Source organism: Poecile atricapillus, chromosome W (assembly GCF_030490865.1).
Source record: "Poecile atricapillus isolate bPoeAtr1 chromosome W, bPoeAtr1.hap1, whole genome shotgun sequence".
Taxonomy (NCBI): domain Eukaryota; kingdom Metazoa; phylum Chordata; class Aves; order Passeriformes; family Paridae; genus Poecile; species Poecile atricapillus.
In genome coordinates, this window is record NC_081288.1 from 26,614,704 (window position 1) to 26,635,037 (window position 20,334).

At 56.5% G+C, this 20,334-nt stretch overlaps 2 protein-coding genes across 2 annotated transcripts; both read right to left on the reverse strand.

Moving 5' to 3' along the window:
- Positions 1-17: 17 nt before the first annotated feature.
- LOC131592346 (SUN domain-containing protein 2-like) lies at positions 18-11,357 on the reverse strand. The gene is made up of 18 exons (XM_058863786.1): positions 11,228-11,357; positions 10,721-10,879; positions 9,978-10,150; positions 9,693-9,827; positions 9,412-9,507; positions 9,109-9,202; positions 8,851-8,921; positions 8,466-8,593; positions 7,903-8,124; positions 7,745-7,822; positions 7,614-7,657; positions 6,394-6,559; positions 6,081-6,308; positions 4,984-5,068; positions 4,778-4,893; positions 4,471-4,638; positions 3,966-4,058; positions 18-3,852 (listed from the first exon to the last, which is right to left on the reverse strand). The coding sequence occupies exons 2-18, from the start codon at positions 10,846-10,848 to the stop codon at positions 3,739-3,741; spliced, it is 2,139 nt and encodes a 712-aa protein (XP_058719769.1). The 5' UTR covers positions 10,849-10,879; positions 11,228-11,357; the 3' UTR covers positions 18-3,738.
- Positions 11,358-13,477: 2,120 nt separating this feature from the next.
- LOC131591882 (extracellular serine/threonine protein kinase FAM20C-like) lies at positions 13,478-18,602 on the reverse strand. The gene is made up of 10 exons (XM_058862991.1): positions 18,124-18,602; positions 16,496-16,671; positions 16,333-16,411; positions 15,735-15,827; positions 15,425-15,540; positions 14,953-15,133; positions 14,727-14,836; positions 13,965-14,046; positions 13,795-13,854; positions 13,478-13,712 (listed from the first exon to the last, which is right to left on the reverse strand). The coding sequence occupies exons 1-10, from the start codon at positions 18,600-18,602 to the stop codon at positions 13,478-13,480; spliced, it is 1,611 nt and encodes a 536-aa protein (XP_058718974.1).
- Between the last annotated feature and the right edge of the window lie 1,732 nt (positions 18,603-20,334).

Below are 20,334 nucleotides of genomic sequence, written 5' to 3' on the forward strand. Positions count from 1 at the left end.
TTTGTAGCTGATAAGTAGTTAACAGCCCACATGAGGGAAAAGAGAAGCATGCAGATACCCTGAACTGGTCTTTGTGTCAGGCTTTGTCTCTGCTAACCCAGCCTCACTTGATGCTCCTCAGGGCCAAGCTGGGCTCTGCTTATGGTAAGGCAGAGAATGGGAAGGCTTGGGAGGCGACTGCAGAATGAGGACAGCCAGGATACCACAGACTTAAGTCTAGTAGAAGTTTTTAGTCCCAAGGAACTGGAGATTTTAGGAGTAAGTCTTGCTTTCAGCATTGTTTCAAGCAGTTTTTGCATCCTTGAGCCTGCTCAATGACAAGGTCATAACTTTGTTAACTGGCCCTAGGGTTAGTACATCAAGCTGGAAAATAAGGATTTGCCATAAAACTACACGGAATAACTCCAATAATAGCTTTTTTATCTACTAGCTGTGCATCATTCCCAACAGCAAATTCAGTTACAAAACATCCAAACCACTGTGGGCAGTTTTGATATAATTTATGTCTTGGTCTTTTTTTTTTTTCCTTGCATAGGCATAAATTACAATCTGTTGATTAAAAAATAAAAGGAACAAAACAGTGCAGCATTTGCAACAGGCTACAGCATCAAACAAATTCCTGTCCATAACCATCTGTTTCTGCAGGGCTAATTTGTAACACGGGTGTAGGGCAAACTGAGAAGGAGGGAGAATAGAGGAGGGAAATGGAGTAAATAAGAGAAATCTGCTCCCACAGCTGTTCTGCATTTCTCCTGCCTCACCAGGCTTATCTTTGGCATCAGCTCTAGGATTAAATACCCCTGGGCAGAGAAGCACATGCTGAAGCAGCAGTTTTCTGTGCCCTCTTCTGCAGCTCTGGGAAGTGCTGCAGAAATGCTGCAAGCCAAGAGCCACTGACCCTGGGCACTCAGCACAGGTTCTCAGGCTGCAGCCCAGTACTGATGCTGAATTTGGGGGCTGAAAACCCACATGTAGCCTCAGTATATATTCCTGGGGATCCTCACACAGATGGCATGGTGAGGCCTCTAAAACCAGCTAGAAAAGAGCATGAAGCCCCAGGAGGAGCTCTCACTGGTGGCTCCAGGGAGTTCTACTTAACAGCAAAGATTTTCATGTCCAAAGGACAGGGCAAGCTTGCGCTGTAAAGCCAAATGCTCCCTAACCCAAGCACAGCAGTTAACACCCACGTGGAAGGAGCAGAGATCCCACTACAACTCCATTTGCAGGGGAAGAGGTCACCTTTCCTGCCTCTTGCCAGCATGCCTGATTTACTACAAAATCTTCTTTTTCTTGGGCAAAGACCTTGTCTGTCCTTACAGTCCAAGCCAGAGACCAGGGAGCCAGAAGGAACATAAGAAAACAGTTTTTTCCAGGTTCACGGTTATAGCTCTTGCTCCATCAGCCAGAGAAGCGTGAGAAAAAGGGAGAGCTTCATCTCTGCTCTCTTTTTTGATTCAAATAAATAGAGGAGCTGGTCTGCTGAGCCCAGAACAGGTCTAAGCATTCATAAAAGCACAGCTCCATGTGCTCAGTGCACTCATGGACATGACTCCAAGGGAAGCAGGCAGCTGTAGACAAGTTTAAAATAACTTTGGCTGTCAATGCCAAGAATTAAGACTACGCTCAATATAGGAGAGAATTTATAGTCCCTGGCTCTGGCTCCAGGTCAGCTTTCTCCCTGCAGCAGGGCCTCCCAGCTCTGCAAGAGACTCCACAGGGTAATTTTAATCTGTTGGAGATAGGACTGTGCCCTCTGGGCTCACTTCCCCTGCTTCGAGCAAGGAGACCCCTTCAGAAGGGATGTGCTGCCACCATCCTCACCCTCCCAGGCTGGCCTGTCAAGGCTCAGATCTGCCTGATGCCCATCAGGGGATGCTGAAAGGAGACCCTTCTTCAGCCCCTCCTCCTCTAGGCCTGCAGTGCTTCAAGCAGAGACCACCAGAGTGGGAATCACTACATGGTGCTCTCATGGTGTCAGGGGAAGGATGATACCAGCACTGGACAGGGCTGAAACACTGACCATGAGCCCTTTAGCTTTTCTTTCAGTGAAACACAACATAAAGCTGGAGGCTGTTAACACCATCCAAGAACATTAGCCAAACTTTGTGATGCAGGCAGGCAGGAGGTGGAGAGGCCAGATGGTCCTAGCACTGCTCAGCCTGGGGAAGGTCCCTGTGCATCCTTCCTGCAAACCCCTGCTGTGCCTCCACCCATCCCAACAGTACAGGCAAGATTTACATGCCCACTACAGGCAGAACTCCCCCTCCTGCTCCAGCCCAGTCCTCCCACAGCCAGGGCTCAGAGAACAGTGCAATGCCAGTGAGGAGAGGTAGGAGGAAAAGGGAGCCCTTCCAAGAGAAAGGAGGTCAGCCTGCACCAGCCATCTGCCATCGAAGAGCTGAGGGAGCCCGGCAGGCAAGGGGTGACTCTGCATGCTGGCACCTGCAAGCCCTGGTGATTGCCCCATCTCCCCCCCAAGAGCCCTGCAAAGCCCTGGGGCAGCAGCTTGTTGCTAACGGTCAAGTATATACAGATGCAGCCATGGGCAAGAGGCCACAGCCACGCATTGCAGTCTCAGAGGACATCCAGAGCAAGGAGGGCAGGAACTTTCTCCAGCACCCCACCAGCAGCAGTGCACAGAGAACCCCAGCTTCCAACCCACCAACAGTGTGAGGCCCGTATTTTAAACAGTTCTGCTATCACATTCTAGCTTATCCTACTGTGTGTGCTATTCTACTAAACAAAGCTCTAGCCCTCTCCACATCTAAGCCACTCATCCAAGTGGCACCATTTAACATTCTCTGGTTAAGTACAAATTGCATGGAAAAAGTATTTTTTCCCTTTGTTACTACAAACCCCCCCAACCCCACAAAAAAACCAACCCCAACATCCCAACTGGAAAATAGCTTCCCACCCCTCTTAAAAAAAAATATCAGAACAAACCCCAAAGGAAAAGCAGGCAACAGGAATTTTCAATAGCATCATCAAGCTTAACACTGGGGAGGCAGCCAGCCAGGGAGGCCAACAGCATCGCCAAGACCCAACTCAGCTACTGGCAGCAGGAGGGCTTGACTGGATGGATGGCAGCACCAAGGTGGGCTCTGCCACCAGCACCTGCCACGCTCCTCTCCTCCTGCTGCCCAAACCATTAGTTTTATGTTAATACTTAATTAATACTGTCTTATTTTCTCTCTGCCAGCCCAGCATTGGAGGGCTGGAGATCTTTACCAAACCAACACCAAGGCAAGAGAAGTGACCCTGTGTGGAGGGGACTCAGTGGCCATGACTGGTGGCTCCCACCTACTCTGGCAGCACCGAGTCAGGCACCGTGCGCCCACACACTGATCTCCTGCACCCAAGCCCGCTTGAAGCACATCACAAAATGACACACTCCTTTCCCAAGCCCTGGCCATGCTAGAAAGGAGTGGGACAACAGGGAAGAGGGGCAGCGCAAACCCGATACAAAGTTAGCTTAAAAAGTTAAAATGTCCCATACCCACTGAAAACAAGCCAGGCTGCGCTAGGACCCACGTGGGATGCTCTTGCCTCACCACCCCGGTCCTTGGAAGAGTGAAAGCCTCACCCCTTCAACACCAACTCTTCTCCTCCCCCCAGGGGAGCAGCTTCCTGGGGTGGCTGCTGGCACATGCCAGGATTTCTATGTGCAAAGCAGTGAACCAGATGCATCCCCTCCTGCTGTCAGCCTGGCAGCATCCTCATCCTGTGCATGGCCGGGGGTCAGTGCGCCGGCTCCCCGTGCACGCGGAAGCGGTAGATACAGGTGTATTCGGGGTGGCCCCAATTGCTCAGCACCCGGAGCTCCACCAGCTGGTATGTGCCCACGGAGTCACCCTTGGGGAGGAGGGAAAAGAAAAACCTGAGACCTTGAGGGCTCTCTAAGGCTGAGATCCCAGAGGCCCCATCTTCTTCTCAGGGGTCAGGTGCTCCACGGGCAAAGTATTTACCTCCAAGTAAAATGTTTGGATGGGGTCGCCATCGTGGTTGTAGGTGAACCGTCCAAGGAGAAGGCCCTCCTCCTCTCCTTCTTCTTTTAAGCCCTATGGAAGGGCAGGGAGGCAGAAAGGGAGAACCAGGGGTCATCAGAGAGGGAGACCAGAGGTGATGCACACATGCAGGGCAGAAGAGGGAGACGCAAGGGTGCTTGGCCCCCACTCCTGCTCTTCCAGGTCAAAATAGACAAATGGGAACAGGGACCAGTGGGGAAGGATGAAGGTGGGGGAAGACCAAAAGTTACACCTCCTCAAGCCCCTTTGCCCCTGTGTCCCCCTAAACTTTCTGAAACCTGGTACTGCCCCTCCCCCACCAGTATTGCTTCTTCCTCTTCTTCAGGGTAAGACCAAGCCCCCGCCCAGAGCACCCCACAACCAGGTGTGAGGTTTGTTAGCAATCCTTTCCAGCACCCTCCCACCGTGTTCCCCCCCACCCTCAGGTCTGGGCAAGGGCACTCACATAGACAGCAAAGTCCTTGGGGGCACTGGGGATGGTCCCCTGCGGTGAGAGGGCTTTTGGGATGTGCTCCAGCGTGACGGCCGTGGGGTGGATAATGCCAGAGAGGCGGATGACAGCAAAGCCCTCGGAGCCACGAAATGCCCAGCAGTTCCCAGGGTTGACGTCTGGCTATGAGCATGGAAGTAAGACACCAAAGATTTTACCACCATCATTTTTCTCCCACCAGCCTGGCTGCTGGCTTAGAGCAACAGTCAAGGCCCAATAAAACCCCCTGAGAACCAGCCCAGTCCTCCCAGTCAACACCCACCTGCAGGATGACACGGGGGGACTGCGAGTGGTACCACAGGGGGATGCCGAACAAGCTCAGCAGCGCTGTCCGTGTCTCGTAGGTCTCTGAGCAGCGAGTGTTGATGACGCTGGCCCCTGGCACGAAAGGGGATGGCAGCAGGTGAGCTGCACACCAGCACCTTGCAGTCACCTCCCCAGGACAGCTGGCTCATCCCCACCACCTACCTGCTGACTCGAGGGCATAGTCAACCATCCCCACACGGTCCTCGCTGTAGCGCTTCAGGGCCTGGCCCACGATGAGATGCACTTGCTGCAGGGGGAACAGGGCACAGGAGGGTGACGAACTGGGGCAGGCATCCTGCCCCCCACCCGCCTGCCCCTGCAGGGACAGAGGGTGCAAGGACCTTCCCGCAAAACAGTCAGGGGAAAGAACAGCCAGGGCATGAATCACCGTGGCAAAAATGAGAGGACACGCATTTGGCTGGGAAGCCTCATGAGAGGTTGCTAAAAATACCCCAGGGGAGAGGAGCTGTGCAGTGAAGGGGCAGTACCCAGGCACGCAGCACTTGCTTATCCCCAGGAGGGGCTGGCCCACAGGGAGGAGAGGTACCACCAGACACAACCTGACAGACTACCCAGAATCATCTGCTGGTCCCTCCTGCCCTGTCCCACAGGATTTATGGGAGCTTCCCCCCATCCAGAAAAGGAGACGGCTGGAGCATCCATCTGGAGCCAAACCCAGCCTAAGGAGCTAGGACCCTGCAGCATCACTTTGGGTCTAAACTTTACGGAGTACACAAAGTTTGCACAGACTATGGGGACTGCTAATCCCAGTTTGATCCCTCCCTCCACTACCTCCACAGGGAATTGCCAGCAACTCTTTCCAAAGCAAGCAGGCTCATTTTTTCCCCTTGGTGTCATTCTGCTGAAATGCTTTGCACCAAACAACGCAGCAGCGCTGCTGAAGTATGGGGATAAGCAAGATGCTCCACCCATGGAAGCTTTGTTGGCACCTGTCCCACGTTCTGGGTGAAGAACGCATGAGCATTGGATTTTGAGGCAGTAAGAGCCTTGCTGCGCTGCAGGCATTATCACATGTGACCCCTTCCAGAGCACAGAGCAGGCACAAACTGAGAAGGGAGGGGCTGAGAAGGAGTTTCAAGAGTCCTCTTGCATCCTGTGAGCCCAGGATCAATATATATCCCAGCTGTGGGGGCAGTGCCAGTGCCTCTGCCAGCCCCATGCACACATGAAGAGGGCCACAGTTCCCAGCCCCACACCTGTGGTCACCTCATATCCCTGGGGCTCGGGCCAGTACTCACCTCCTCTGTCACTCCTGCAGTCCCTCCTTGCCGCAGGGCCACTCCAATACCGGCATGAGCATCCCGTGCTGACAGTCTCCGGTCCTCCAGGACTTTTGCAAGGATCTTGCGCTCCAGAGCCTGGAGCTGTGCCTGCAAGTCTTCCCGCTGGAGGATGAAGGCAGCAGCACCATCCTGCTTGGACTGTGACAGGAACCTACCGATCCACACTGGGAACTGCGCTTCCACCTGGAACGGTGCGGACAGAGCTCAGCCCTGGAGCAGGGACCCTCGCTTGCCCTTCTGCCAAACAGGCTGGGGGCTGGGGACTCACATCAGCCCGCACTGTCTTCAGCTGCTCCAGTATCCCCTCCACGTGCTTTCCCATCACCTCCTGGTCTGACTTGAGGCTTGCCAGCTCCCTCCTCAGCACTGCCACCTCCTGCTCCAGCTTGCCCACCTCCTGCCGGAAGGTCCCTCGCAGGCTCTCCTCCACCGAGCTGTGCCGAGAGAAAGGTAACAAAACCTCCTGCCATGAGGCCCAATTCCCCTCTGCAAACTGGAGGAAGAGGTTCATCCCACATCACCTATGCTCAACCCCATCTCCAGACCTGGTTTTAATTCCAGTGGCAGTGACCTCTTCTACTGCATCCCATGGGAAAGCATCCTCAGCTCACCCCTCAGCTGAAGGGTCACATTCACAGTGATGCAAAATGACACTGGCAAAGGTCATTTGCTGCCATTGCTCTTGGAACCCTGCTGCCAGCCACAGAATCACAGAATGGGTCAGGTTGGAACAGACCACAGGGGATCATCTGGCCCAACCTCCCTGCTCAAGCAGGGCCATCCCAGAGCACAAGGCACAGGATTGCTGATGGTTCTGGATTATCTCCAGTGAGGGAGACTCCACAACTTCTCTGGGCAATCTGTTCCAGTGTGTGGTCACTGCACAGTAAAGTTCTTTCACATGTTCAGGTGGAACTTCCTGTGCATCAGTTTCTGCCTATTGCCTCTTATTGCTTGGCAGCACTGAGAAGAGCCTGGCCCCAATCTCTTATCACTCTCCCTTCAGCCACTGATGCAGTCCCCTCTCAGTTGTCTATTCTCAAGGCTGAACAGACCCAGCTCCTTCAGCCCTTCCTCATAAGAGAGATTCTCCATCCCTTCATCATCTCCACAGCCCTCTGCTGGACCCTCTCCAGGAGCTCCATGTCTCACTTGTACTGCTGAGGAGCCCAGAACTGGACACAACACTCCAGAGATGGCCTTGCTAGGGCTGGGTAGAGGGACAAGATCTCCCTCAACCTCCTGACAATGCCCTTCCTAATGCACCCTAGGATACACTGGCCTTTTTGGCCAGAAGGGCACAGTGCTGGCTCCCACAGACACCCACCTATGTATCCTTCCTTCCTTTCCCCCCCAGACTATGCTTCTTAAGCTCTCCTTTGTCCCAAACCAGGCCTGCAAACCCTTCCTAAGCCTGGCTGAGGGGAATTCACCCAGCTACCTGCCTGCCCCTAACAGAGCAGGGCCTTGCCCCACAGCCAGCGTTACCTCTGCCACTCCAAGTTCAGCTCCAGCAAGCGTGCCTCCATCTCCTACCAAGAAAAGGGGAAGGGGTGAGACCTGTGACACCACTGGTGAGGGTGTCCTGTCCAGGTACCACCACATGCTCATCTGCTTACCTGGGAAGCTTGTGCCATCTTGCCCAGACGCCCGTCTAAATCCCTCTGCACCTGGGCTCGGAGTGCATCCAGCTCACCCTGAAGGATGAGGAACAGGGTGGAATGTCAGAGCCTGGCCCTGCACACCCCCATCTCCCTGCACTCCCCGTTTCTCTCACCTGCAGGTGGTTGGCCATGTCGGTGTGGAGATGCTCTTTCAGCCCCGCGTCCCGGCGGCTCACCAGCCCCTCCAGCAGCGCAAGGATGTCTCCTGGGGGCGGTTCTCCCCCTGCTGTCACTGCTGCCGCCCCACGACGCAGCTCCCACCGTGACAGCTCCGCCTCCAGTGCCTCAAAACGCTTCTCCAGGGACTGGAAGCGAGCCAGGAGTCGGTGTCCCCCCTGCAGTGACAAAAACAGGGTGTAATGCACCCCTCCAGGGGAGTGCAGGCTCCACAGGACCCCTGTGAAAGGGGACCCTGACCACCCATTCTCCAGTGGCATCTTATCCATCTGCTGCTTCCCAGGAGAAGGCAAGACTCTCCTTGGTGTCCATCCCAGGGACACCCAAGAGGGAGAGGGCTACAAGCTGGGGAAGCCAGTGTGGAGCCATCATCTACCCCATTCTCTACCACTCCTCATACCCTAGAAGCAATTACTCAGCCATGGATCACACTGTCCCAGCTCTCCCTGCAAGGCACTCATCCCACCTGGGCCACCATCATGCCTTTGCTGAAGCTTACCTGGTCCAGCGTGGTCAGGTCCCTTGCCCCGGGAACATCAGAGGAGGAGGAAAGCTTTCCAGCTCCCCACCATGGGAAGGAAGGCAGGCTGAGTGTCGACAGCCCATATGGGTAGAAGTACCAAGCTCCTGGGCACAGAAGGATGAGATGGTCAAACCCACAGGTTGGCAATGGGCCACAGTAGTGGACAGGGTGGACATGCAGAGGCTCAGCCATCAGCATCACCAGGGATAACCAGGAGACACTGGCAGGGGGATGCAGATAGACCAGGACACCAGAAAGCCACAAGCACTGAGCTCCAGGCCATCCCATCCCCCAGCTATGGCAGAGGATGCTCTGCACTGCCCCAGATCTCAGGGCAGCACATCAAGGGAGGCTGGCTCACCGTAGGCGGCTGCAGCGAGGAGCAGGAGAAGCAGCAGCAGCAGCAAGGACCTCTTGAGACGTGGGTAGCGCCTGGAGCATGGAGAAAAAAAAGAGGTGCCTGTAGGACTGCAGCCACCTTCCATCACCTTTGGATGGGGGCCAGAGGGAAAGCAAAGATGACAAGACACCCACCATCCCAAATATGCCTCCCCTTTCCAGGGTCCTGCAGGTTCTCCCCACATTTCCACCATCCTGGTGTCCCCCCCAGCACTCTCACCTGGAGAAGGGGACGGTGTCCAGGTGGGAAGCCCTGCCAGTGAGGCGGCGCCAGGCCCCTGCCAGCTTCGAGAACAGCCACCACATGAACTGAACTGCCAGGAGAAAAAACAAACCTCAGGAGGAGTCCTGGCAGAGATGTTCCCTCCATGCCCAAGGGTGGCACCACAAGGGGATAAAACCACCACTCCCTCCAAATCCCATCCACCCAAACAGGGAATAGCACACACAGCATCTGAAGAGTAGAGATGCTGACTGGCAAGAACACTGCTGCTAGAAGTGTCCCTGCCAGCCCTCCACTCACCTGGGGAGGTAAACACCTGCCAGAGGAAGGAGCCCACCCGGGAGGCTGCAGTTCTCAGACCTGACCCAGAGCTACTCTGGCTTGAGTAATAGTGACCTGGAAAGGAAGCAAGAAGTCACCAATGCAGACAGCATCCCAGTGCATTGCCACAGCAAAGGCTTTGCACTGGAGGTGGCATCTAGCAGGGACTGGCAGCACACTGGGTACACCCAGGCCCCGGGCTGGTCCCTCTGGGACCTCCCTGCATTCCTGCCACTACAGACACACTAGTGCATCCCTACCAGCGTAGTCGTCCTCCGAGGAGTACCCAGATGAAGATGTGTAGGTGTCGTATGTCTTGCTCTCTAGCACCCCATTGATCTTACTGGACTCGGTGTCCCCTGTGCCTCTTCTCCTCCTGGTGGAGAGCTCTCCACCTGCCCCCAAAACACAGAGTTCCACTGAGAAATCACCCACCACACCACTTCCACAAGGGGCAACCCAGTCAGCCAGCCTGGGCAGTTGCCCCAACACTCTCCAGTGTCCAGGGAGCCCCCCAGCTGCCCTAGGAGAGTGGGAGGGCTCACCCCAGTACGTGCTGCTGTCCAGGTCATCATCCAGCATGGAGCTACCCAGGGCAGCAAGGCCCCGGCTGCCCCCCAGGTAGGACTCGCTCATCATGGACTCGCTGTAGTAGGAGGTTTGGGTGCTGGGGGCGGGAGAGAGACGCTTTGTGCTACTCGATTTCCTCCTGATCGTCCTGCGGGAGGCGAGAACAGGCTCATCAGACACGTGTGGTTACAGGGTGGGGGGCGGGTCACAGCGCATCCATGGGGGGAAATGGGGAATTCACCCCAATCCCTCGGCCAGCATCACTTCCTCCACACCGGATGGCGGTAGCTTTCAGAGGCTGCAACCTCTGCTTTGCGGAGGCCTCCCGCCCGTCCCGGGCATCGCTTCCGCTCGCACCGCTGCGGTTTTCCGGCCGGCACTTGCAGCGCACCTCCCTCCTTCCCTCCCTCTCTCCTCCCTCCCTCCTGCCATCCAGCTGCAGCTGGCACCCGGCCACCCACGGCAGGCTCCAGTGCCGGGCCCCTGGGGACGCAGAGGTGCCTGGGCAGGGAGCGCGGAGCTCTGGCTGGAGCAGGGGCACAGCCGGTGCCGAGGCGGCCATGCCGGAACGGGCCGGGCTCACCGTCGTGCTCCCTTCTGCAAGCCGTGCCCACACCCCAGCCAGGAAGGTGCCCGGTCCCCGGTGTGGGATGGAATGCCCCGCCCCTATCAGATTGGGGCAGGGGGAACCCCCCCCCAGCTCGTGCCCCCCACTAACCTGCCGGTGGTTTCCTTGAAGGGGAGCTGTGTCCCACCCAGCAGAGATGTGCTGCTGCTGCTGGTCGTGGCATCATCGTCCCCGGGGTAATAGCGGGTGGTGACAAGGCGCTGGCTGCGGCGGGACATGGCGGCAGCGCGGAGGGGGGACTCGGATCACCTGGGGGTGGGGAGAGGGCGGGGGAGAGAAGGAAATGTCAGCGGCAGGGTCCCTGGAGGGACGCGGCCAGCGGGATCCCGCTCGCAGGGACCCCACCCCTGTGGCAGGGGTCCCGGCCCGAACACCGAACACCGTCCCGAGCTGGCGGCCGTGGGATGGAGCCGCCTCCCCGTGCAGGCCGATAAACCCTTTCGCCTCCTTTCCCCTCCGCGGACCGTCCGCGCGTGGGGCGGCTGCCCCCGGCCCCTCCGCACCCCCGGCCCGACACATCTCCCCCAAGGCCCCGGCACTGAGCCAGCCCGCCCGCAAGCTCCCGGCTTTGCCCTGCCGTCCCCCTCGCAAACCCACCGGCAAGCGCCGCGCAGCGGAGAACGATCCCCTCCGTCCTTCCCGGCCGCTCTCGCCGCCGCCTCTCCCTTTTGTTTTGCGGGGGAAGGCGGCACCCGCCTCCCCGCCTTCCCCCCGGGCCCCCCCGCCGCCGCCGCCCCGCCCCGCCCGCCGCCGCGGAGAGGGGGGCAGCCACCGCTCACCCGGCCTCTGGGGACCTCTTCTTTATCATCATCATTAGTGCTATTTTTATTATTATCGCCACCGGCGTATTCTTTTAATTTAATTTTATTTTATTTTCATTATCTGGGGGGGCGGGGGGCGATGATGAGGGCCCAGCCGCACTCCGCTGCCCACCGGGACCTGGTCCCCAAACACCTCAGCCTTGGGGTTCCTCCCGCCATGCCCAGCACGGGCAGCAGTCAGCCCACGCTGCCAGCCAAGGGCACGGGTGATAGCAGCCCAAAATGGGAGCTCCCAGGTGCAGGGCTGCACCTCAGTCCCATTTGGGCTTTGGTTTGGTTTGGTTTGGTTTGCTGGTCCTGGTGGGGTGGGAAATCCCCGCACCCCAAGCGCCACCCGTTCGGCGACACGGCCGAACCTGTCCCTGGGGCGTGGGCAGCCCCGCTCGACACCCGTGTGCCCACGCCGCCCCGACTGGGCTGGCGTGTTCTGCTGCTCCGCGGGCCGCTGGCCCCAGACACCCCGCTGCCATCGCTCGTTCCCACGGGCGGCTGGGCAGGCTCGTCAGGGCCGTGTGAGCCGAGCCGGGCTGCTCCCATGGGACCTTGAACCGCTGCGGCACAGCTGGGACCTTGTGCAAACTCACCAGGCTGAGAAAACAGCCACACTCCCACACCCCGCGTTTTAAACCTGACGGCGCCTCGGAGAAAGATTTGCCTGGGGGAGCTCTGAGAGTCAGGGCAGCTGGCCACCTGTGCCTGGACGCGGTTGTTTAGGCTGTGTCTGCGGGGCACGATGCAGGAATGGTCCCCCTGGCTTTGGGTATGGGACAAAAAGGTGTTTATATAAAGAGTTAAAACAATACGAAGCTGGCAGAAGGGAAGGAACTTATTGCAAAACAGCCCTGAAACCTTTTCCTCCGTGTGCTCTGCTTTGGGGCACAAGCCAGGGCCGTGGCAGGAGGACGTGCTGTCAGCATCGGGGGGGCACACCGCAACAAACCCCCATTCAGCGTCCCCAGCCCCGTTGTGTAACACAGACAGATCCTCTTTGTGTCCCTTTTTTTTTTCCCTTCCTTTTGAGCCCATTTTTTGTTCCAGCCAAAATCTCTGCCTAGCTTTTCCAGCTCCATCTCCCACTGTGCCAGCTGCCCTTTTTCACCCTTTCCTGTGGATTCCCATCCCTTTACGAGTGTCTGGCTGGGACAGAGGACATCTCCCCTCTCCAGTGGCACCTTTATCTCTGGCCATGCAGATGGCAATCCTGTGTCCCGACCTGGGTACAGTGGCAGTGGTTGTCACAATGGCACCTGCTCCAGGTGACGTAACTCTGCATGGATTAAACCCCCTGGGAGGCTCAGGGGATAAGCTGGGTGCTGAGCCACTAGGCGCTAAGTAGGGTGCACAGACCCAGGTCAGTCCATCCCCTCCTCAGAACGCACTTTTTTGGGTGTGAAGGGAGTCAGTGGCAGTTCCTGAGGGATTTAGGAAGATGTTTTGAGGAGAGTGGAGATTGTCCTTGCTGCATCCCTGGTCCTGTGTAGGAGGCGATGATGCCAGAGCCATGGGAGTTTTTGAGTGGGTGTGGGAAGACTGGAGCAAAGATAAGTGGTGTGCAGCTGGGAGCTTCTGCCTCATTTTCCCCACACCAGCAGTGGGGGTGGTCTCAGCTCTCTTTTTGGGGGTCACCAGGGCATCACCATGCTAGGGGTGGGGCAGAAGGAGATTGCCAGCTGTTCCAGTTTGGCAGCTCCTGCTGGGGAAAGGCAGGAAAAATCCCTACCCTTTCCTAAAAGGCTTTGGAGGGCTGAAGTGACACGTCCAGGCATGCAAGGAGAGGCCAGGGCTGGGAAAGCAGCCTTGGTGGGGAAGATCACAGCTCGTGTCTTCTCCACTAGGCCAACCTTTTTATTTAAATTCCCTCCCTGTCCCAGCTATCCTTACAACCTGCTTTCCTGGTTCATCACACCACCAGCTCTGGCACCACTAAAAGCTGACGCTACACAGAATCAGAGCTGCACATTGATCCCCACATCATCCTGGGCAGCACACCAAAACAGCCCAATCCAGCAGGGTACCCAGCCCCCCATCACACCCATGACCCCACATCATCCACCAGCACCTCTTCCTGGCGGGCTGCCCTGGCCAGGCAGTGTCCCACCGCCACCAGCACCTTCCCCAGCCGCCGGTCCAGTGCCCGCAGGTGGGGCTCAGCCAGGACGGGGGCCAGTGGATCTGCGGCCAGCGCCTCCCGCAGCACATCACTCAGGCGGTAGGGCTGGGTGGCCAGCAGCTGCAGCCGCAGGTAAGTCGACTTCTTGATGCTGCCAGAGATGAGGAAGGAGAGGTCTCAATAGGAGGAGCCTCTCCCCAGCAGTAGATCTGGGGTGGGTGGCAGCCCCTTACCTGCAGCATTGCTGGAGAGGGGCTAGGATGGATGGCTCATCGCGTGAGTGTGTGCCGAAGCTGGGGGTGGGGAGAAGCCCATAAGGGTGTGTCAGAGTGGCATTTCGGCAAGACTGGAGGTCTCCTCCACCCCTTTGCTGTGATTGCTCCCCCCTACTCCCCAACTTTACCCGCGACCATTGTCCAGGTGGAGCAGGAAAGTGTCATTCCCAAATTTCTCAAAGGTCTCGTAGTGGTGCCGGTCCATGTTGCCTGTGGCGGGCCAACAAATTTGCCATCAGGTTGTGGGCTGGGAGATAGGAGCAGGGACATGGAGCACTCTGCTGGTGTGAAACTGAAACCCAGAGCCTGAGGAAAAGGGTTGGAGGCACCTCAAAGGAGTCCATCTGGTGGCCATGGCTGTGCAGGGGAACTGAGCAGAGACCCCATGGCCTCCAGGCCCCTTCCCATCCCAGCAGCCCCACAGAGGGACAACAGTGGCAAATGGAGCAGAAGTAATGGCAAAGGCATGGCTGGGTGGTCAGGAATGAGGAGATGGGAAACTCTCCCAGTCAGATGCTGGTGAGGGGACAGTGTAGGGAGGAAGAAGTGGCCCAGGGACAGGAGAGGAAACAAGAGCCCTGGGCAGCATCATCTCCGCCTCTGGCTCTCCAGGGGCTGCATGTGAGAGCGTGCTGGAAGGTGCTTCCCATATCCATGGTATTCAGCTGGGATCTCCTCAGAATCTCTGGACCTTCGACTTCTGCCTGGGAAATGCCCTGGTGGCACAGCCCTGTGCCCTCATTGTGGGTAAGACTGCAGCTCACTGCAGCCTGAACAACAGTTTGGCCAACAAACCTCACAGGGCATGGTACCACGGGACATGGAGCCATTTGGGCCTCTTGGTCCTGAGGGACCTCCATAGCCCCCAGCACAGGCACGGAGGGGCTCACCCATGAGGAAATCCAGGATCGTCATGTCGATGAGGTCCAGGAGGCGATGGCCCCTGTCATAGGGCGGTGTCTCTCGCACCTGAGCGCAGTAGTTGGGATTCAGCTCCCACCTGGTGGCAGAGGCCAAGGAAGGCAATGGGGCCATGAGAGTGGCTGTGGAGAAGCCCCCTCCCATCCCATGGCTCTTCTGGCCCATGTCCCCACACCCCCCCATGCCCCATCTCACTCAGCCTTCTTGCTCTTGTGGTAGGAGCGGCGCCAGGGGCTACGCCAGGAGCGGCGCTTGGCCAGGGTCTTGTCAGGGAGCAGGGCAGCCATGGAGCCTTCCAGCCGGTCCGGTTTGCCACAGAGGGCGTGCTCAGTGGAGCAGTAGTAGGAGCACTCCCCGTAGAAGCAGACATTTCCCGCTGGCCATGGGGACAAAGCAAAGGTCAACAAAGAGAAGGAAGGCAATGAGCCCCAGGTAGAGTGATCCAGCAAGCAGCCAGGGGAGGATCCTCCATGTGCTCTGGCCATGTGCTACCAGCAAAGCAATGGCAAAGGAGGCTGTGAGGAGCAAAGGCCTGTGGCAGGGTACCCATGGGAGCTGGAACAGTCTCCAGTGGGATAGTTTGTCTGAGTGCGGGGGAGCAGCAGCCAGCTCCAGGGGAGCTCCAGCCAGGTGGCCACAGGAGAGGACAGAGAGCATGAAAGCTCACCTGGGGAGATGAAGAAAGTCTTGGCCAGTTTCTTGTCTGTGGTGATATCCCGAATTTCCTTTGTTATGTTGACCAAACGGCCAGAAACTGGGGGGATTCGCCGGAAATCCAGGATCCTGAAACACGAAACTTGGAACCATTTCTTACGGACCTCAGCTGGTTTAATAACAGCGAACTTTTAAAAGTATTAAAACTGACAGGAGACACAGGTATCCCTCACAACAGGGAGCGAGAGGTGGGATGAAGGAGCGGTTTCTCTGGTGCTTTGCCAGTATGGGAGAGCAGGGTTGGATGCAAAGCTTATGCTCACCTGTCCAGGTGGAAGGCTGCAATCTCTGCATTGTGCCGCTCAAAGTCTGAGAAGTAGAAGAAATCAATGGGGGTCTCCTGGTCCCGGGTCTGCCTGGAGGGAGAGGGAATGGTGGGGGCAATCATCATGGATGGGGCCACTCCCGGCATGGGATTAGTTCTAAACCCCCACTCACCTTGTGCTCCCTGGTGACACTGGAGACACAGCCAGACCCAGTCTCCTCCAGTCACTTCCTGATGGGTGGGTGCTTCCAAGCCCCCTATCAAGGCTCCCACACAACCCCTGCCTCCAACTCAAGGGTGGGGAAGCCCTCACGGACTGGAGGCTCCTGGATGGTCCTCATGGACCACCTTCTTCTTTCCACCACTGGAGGTCACTACCCCATCACAAGCTGCATCCAGTTTGCAGCAAGCACCGCCGGAGAAGGCAAGAGAAACGGGACCATCCTGCTCGCCTCGGTTTGGGGATGGAGGTGCTTGAAGCGAGGCAGCACATGAAGCATTTCTCCCCTTCTCCCTCCATGGTCCCCTCTGTCCACTTCTCGCTACCTAACAGGACTGTGTGCGTGAGGTATAGGGTTGTCCCAGGCTCTACTCACTTCATGGGCTTGAAGAGGGCCTGCCCATAGTTTGGGAACGTCATGATGAGCTTGAGCTGGGTCCCACCAGACTTCTGGACTGAAAGGAGGGAGGGGATGAGGGAGGCAGGCAGCAGGCAGCAGGGCAGGGGTGTGAACAGGGGTACAGGCAAGGAGGTGGTACCTGAACTGACAATCCTTTGTGTGGCCAAATCCCGGAGGAGCATGGGCAACAAGGGGTCCCGGCGGGGGTACAGCTCATAGCGGTTGATGCCGATGTGGAATTTGAGCCAGGTGGGGTAGGTGTCATAGGCCGTCTTCCCTGTCGGGAGGAGCGTCTCGGCTTTACTGCTGCTGACCCTGCAGCCCGACAGCCACCACCACCCCAACAACAATGACAGCTTTTAGTCGGGACAGGACGGATCCCGTGTCTCTGGGCCCTTCCTGGGAGCCAGTGCATGAAGGGTGAAGTGGGGAGAAAGCCCAGAGCAAGCCCTGGATGTGTTCCAGGTTTCATGGTGGTGGAACCCCCTGCCCCATATGCCCTCCATGGGGCTCTTGGCACCTGGCAGATCCCACTCAATGTTGGTGGCCAGGAAGACCCACCAGCATGGCTGGATTGGACACAGTGACATGGAAAATCCCTGGGTTGATCCTGCTTCTCTCATCCACGCATTTATTTCTTTGCTGGAAGAGATAATCTCATTGTTTTTCCCTAAGGGATTGGCTCCCAGGAATACAGTCTGCTACACCCCTCCATGTGCTTACTGGGGACACGCATGTGTACACAGAACAAGGGTGGAGAAGCATGGGCTTCCCAGCCATACTCAGCACTGACCTGAACTCCCATCCTCAACAACCCATTCCCCTTGGGTGGGTTTCCCCAGGGGGATAAGTTTGGGGTTAGCATTATCCCTGTCTCTGTGCCTCCTGCAAATTTGCACTTTCCTGGCATTCAAGGGAGCCCCTGGGGGTATCTGCCCAGCCTCTGTGCTAGGACACACTAGCAGTGCAGTGGGACAGTTAGCCCAGGGCATCTTTAACCCAAATCCATGTCTCTCTCTAGGAAAACAGCCTGTGCATTGATTTCATCAAACCAGACCCAAGGGTACCCATAGGTGTTCCTAAGAGACAAGGCAAATGCCCATTTGTGGAAACCAGCACTTAAGCCAGGTTTTATTCTCTCCCAGTTCTGGCAGGCACCACTTTTGGAAGGTGAGCTTTCCATAAGGAAGCTGCTGTGTGTTGCAGTGCTAAAGGTTTTAATATTTTCCCTTCTAATTAGAGGTTAGTAGTCCAAAGATAAAAATAGACAGCCATCAGCAGTCAGCTCACCACACAGCTGAGCCTAAAGAGGTCAGGCAATATCCTGCAAAATGCAGGACAGGAATGGTCTCATGGTTAGAGGTAACCTACATTGCAGGCTTTGCATCTCCAGCATACCATGAGAGGGGGATAAAACTGGTTAGAAATCTGGAGTGGCGACTTCCTCATATACAGAGGGAGACTGAGGGCTAGTCTGCATTGGGGAAGGAGCTGAGATCACTTAATAGATATCCATAATACAATGAGTAATTCAAGAGTCTCCTTTAGCTTTGCTGTGTGCTACAAGCTTATGGGTAGCAGCCCAAAAATTCAGGGCTAGGAGAGGATCTGAGATGTGAGAAATGTGTAGCAATGTGTAGCAATGGGGGCCCCTCTGGGGTAGGATGCTGACCTACAGAAGGAAACTACATGTTTGGTCTCTGCTGCTTGTCCCCTCAAACCCACATATTCCCCCAAATTCAAGCCAGAGCTGAGCTTGCTCCTCACCATTCATCACTCCCGCTGCTGTGCAGGCTGAACTTCTCCATGGGGTTGATGATAAACAGCTTGTCTTTCTCTGTCACCTCTGGGACTGGGATGTTGTAAAGAGGATGCTCGAAGAGTGCTGCCAGCTTGGATCCCTTGGTCCACCCTGCATTCCCTTCTTCGTGTTGCTGTTGGACCCCTGGCTCTCCAGCCCCCAAGTGCAGCCCCACTTTCTGTGGCTGGGAACTTTTCTCCAAGGAGCCGTTGCTTCCACTGAAATCCTGAAGGATTCGCAGGCTCAGCTTTTTGAGGCCAGCTGGCATGGGGCTGCCTGAAGGGACACCCCCAGCTTTTGATGCTTTCGTATCACAGCCACAGGGCCTGTGGGCTGTGGGGAGAGCAAAATCCATCACCAGGTGCATGAGAAGGGCCAGGAGCAGAAGAAGGAGAAGGCTGATTTTAAATTTCCTCTGGAAAAGTGTTTGCAGCCGGCACCGCATCCTTCCTCACGCAAAACACTCAGCAAGGGATGGGCAGCCACACAGGGTTAAAAATGTTGGTGTGGCTGCAGCCTCTGTGCAAAAATAGGAGAGAGGTTTCCCAGATTTAGAGCATCTCAGTAAAAGAGCAACCAGTGCAAGTGCAGAGTGGCAAGAAAGACCTGTCACCACAGCATCTCATGGTGTGACACCACCAGGATGGGACAGGAGGTTGTGGCAGGGTTTATCAGCGCTGATAAGGGTCAAGCTGGCACTGCCAAGGTTAGAGTGAACGGGGCAGGTTCCAAATCAATAGCTGCAATGCTGGCTCAGGGACAGCAATGGCTGCAGATGACTCCCCACTGTCCTGTCTCTCAGTGCTCACACCTGCACAGAATATTTCCTTGAATACAGGGCAGTCAAATGGTTCTGCCCCTCTGCAGCACACACCCTGCCAAGCATGATGTAGCCCCATTCCCCATTTTCATCATAGCTGCTCTCTCAGAATCCAGAAGAATTTTTTTCCCCATTGCTCAGCTCTATCAATTTTATCACCCTCCCTCATCCATTGAAAATCAGTTGTACTCAAGCCCCGTCTCAAAAACCACTCAAACTGGGTAAAACAAAGGGGATGTGAGTATTGACATTGCTGTGAGGAGAAATGCTGGGTGTGCAGTGTAAAGAAGGGCTACCAGGCAGGTGAGTTTCAGGGTCAGGGATATTCCCAGGACCTCTACTAAAGCAGGTAGAGGAGGCAGGCAGGAGTGGGGATACTGCCTTGGACATCAGCACAGAGGGGCAGTGGGACCCACCAAGTGCTGGGGAAGATTGTCAGCTTGTGGAAGATCATTTTTTTTTTACAAGAAATTCATTTTTTCAGTGACACCCAGAGACACAGAGCTGGGATGTGTGCACAAAAATGGTTCATGACTTGTAGGGGTGGAGCTTTGTATTTGATAAGGGACAGAGAAGCACGGGACCACCTGCAATAGTTCTGTGGGCTGGGGTACAGTCTGGCACAACGTTTCTTTTCTTTTTGATCTTCCAAAGGATGCAGAAGGCATTTGAAATCCCATACATCATGTAGTCCTTCCTTGTCGCGTGATGCACCAGCAGCCAGCTTGGAAATGCTCCCATCCAGGGAAGGTATGATGGGCAGTGGGCAGGAGGGGATATTCTGGAGCCCCCCTCCTCTGCTGCCATCCCGGCGCTGCCCTCTCCGCACGGTCCTGTGCCGTGTCCCTGGGCGTGTGTCTCGGTCCCCTGGCAGGCGGCGCGCTGGGAACGCCGTGTCCCCGGTGTTCTTGGCTCGCGTGTCCCACGGCGCGACAGTTGCCTGGAAACCGCCTCCGGCTGACACCATCACCGCCCCAGATTCAGCCAGCCCCGCGTTCCCCAGCCTTCTGCTAGCAAGATGGCCGAGGAGAGCCGGGGCAAGCGAGGAGGAGGAGGAGGAGGAGGAGAGCTTTCCAGCCCGGCTGGCGAGCTCGAAGCCCCGCAGAAGGAGCTGCTGGAGGGCAGCAGATGGCTTCCCTGGGTGGGGGAACACAGCGTCTTGCTCCGGGAAGTTTGCTGAATTCAGTCCGGACACATGGTTCAGACAGAAGGCCCCTAGGAGGGGCTGGAGCTGGAACATGGGATCATTAGGTCATGGCTCAGAAAAACAACCAACCAACCAAAACACCGATTCCATGTTTAACTGGACGTGTACTAACTGATAGCATCAAAGGAGCTGGGCTCGGCTCCCGGGTTT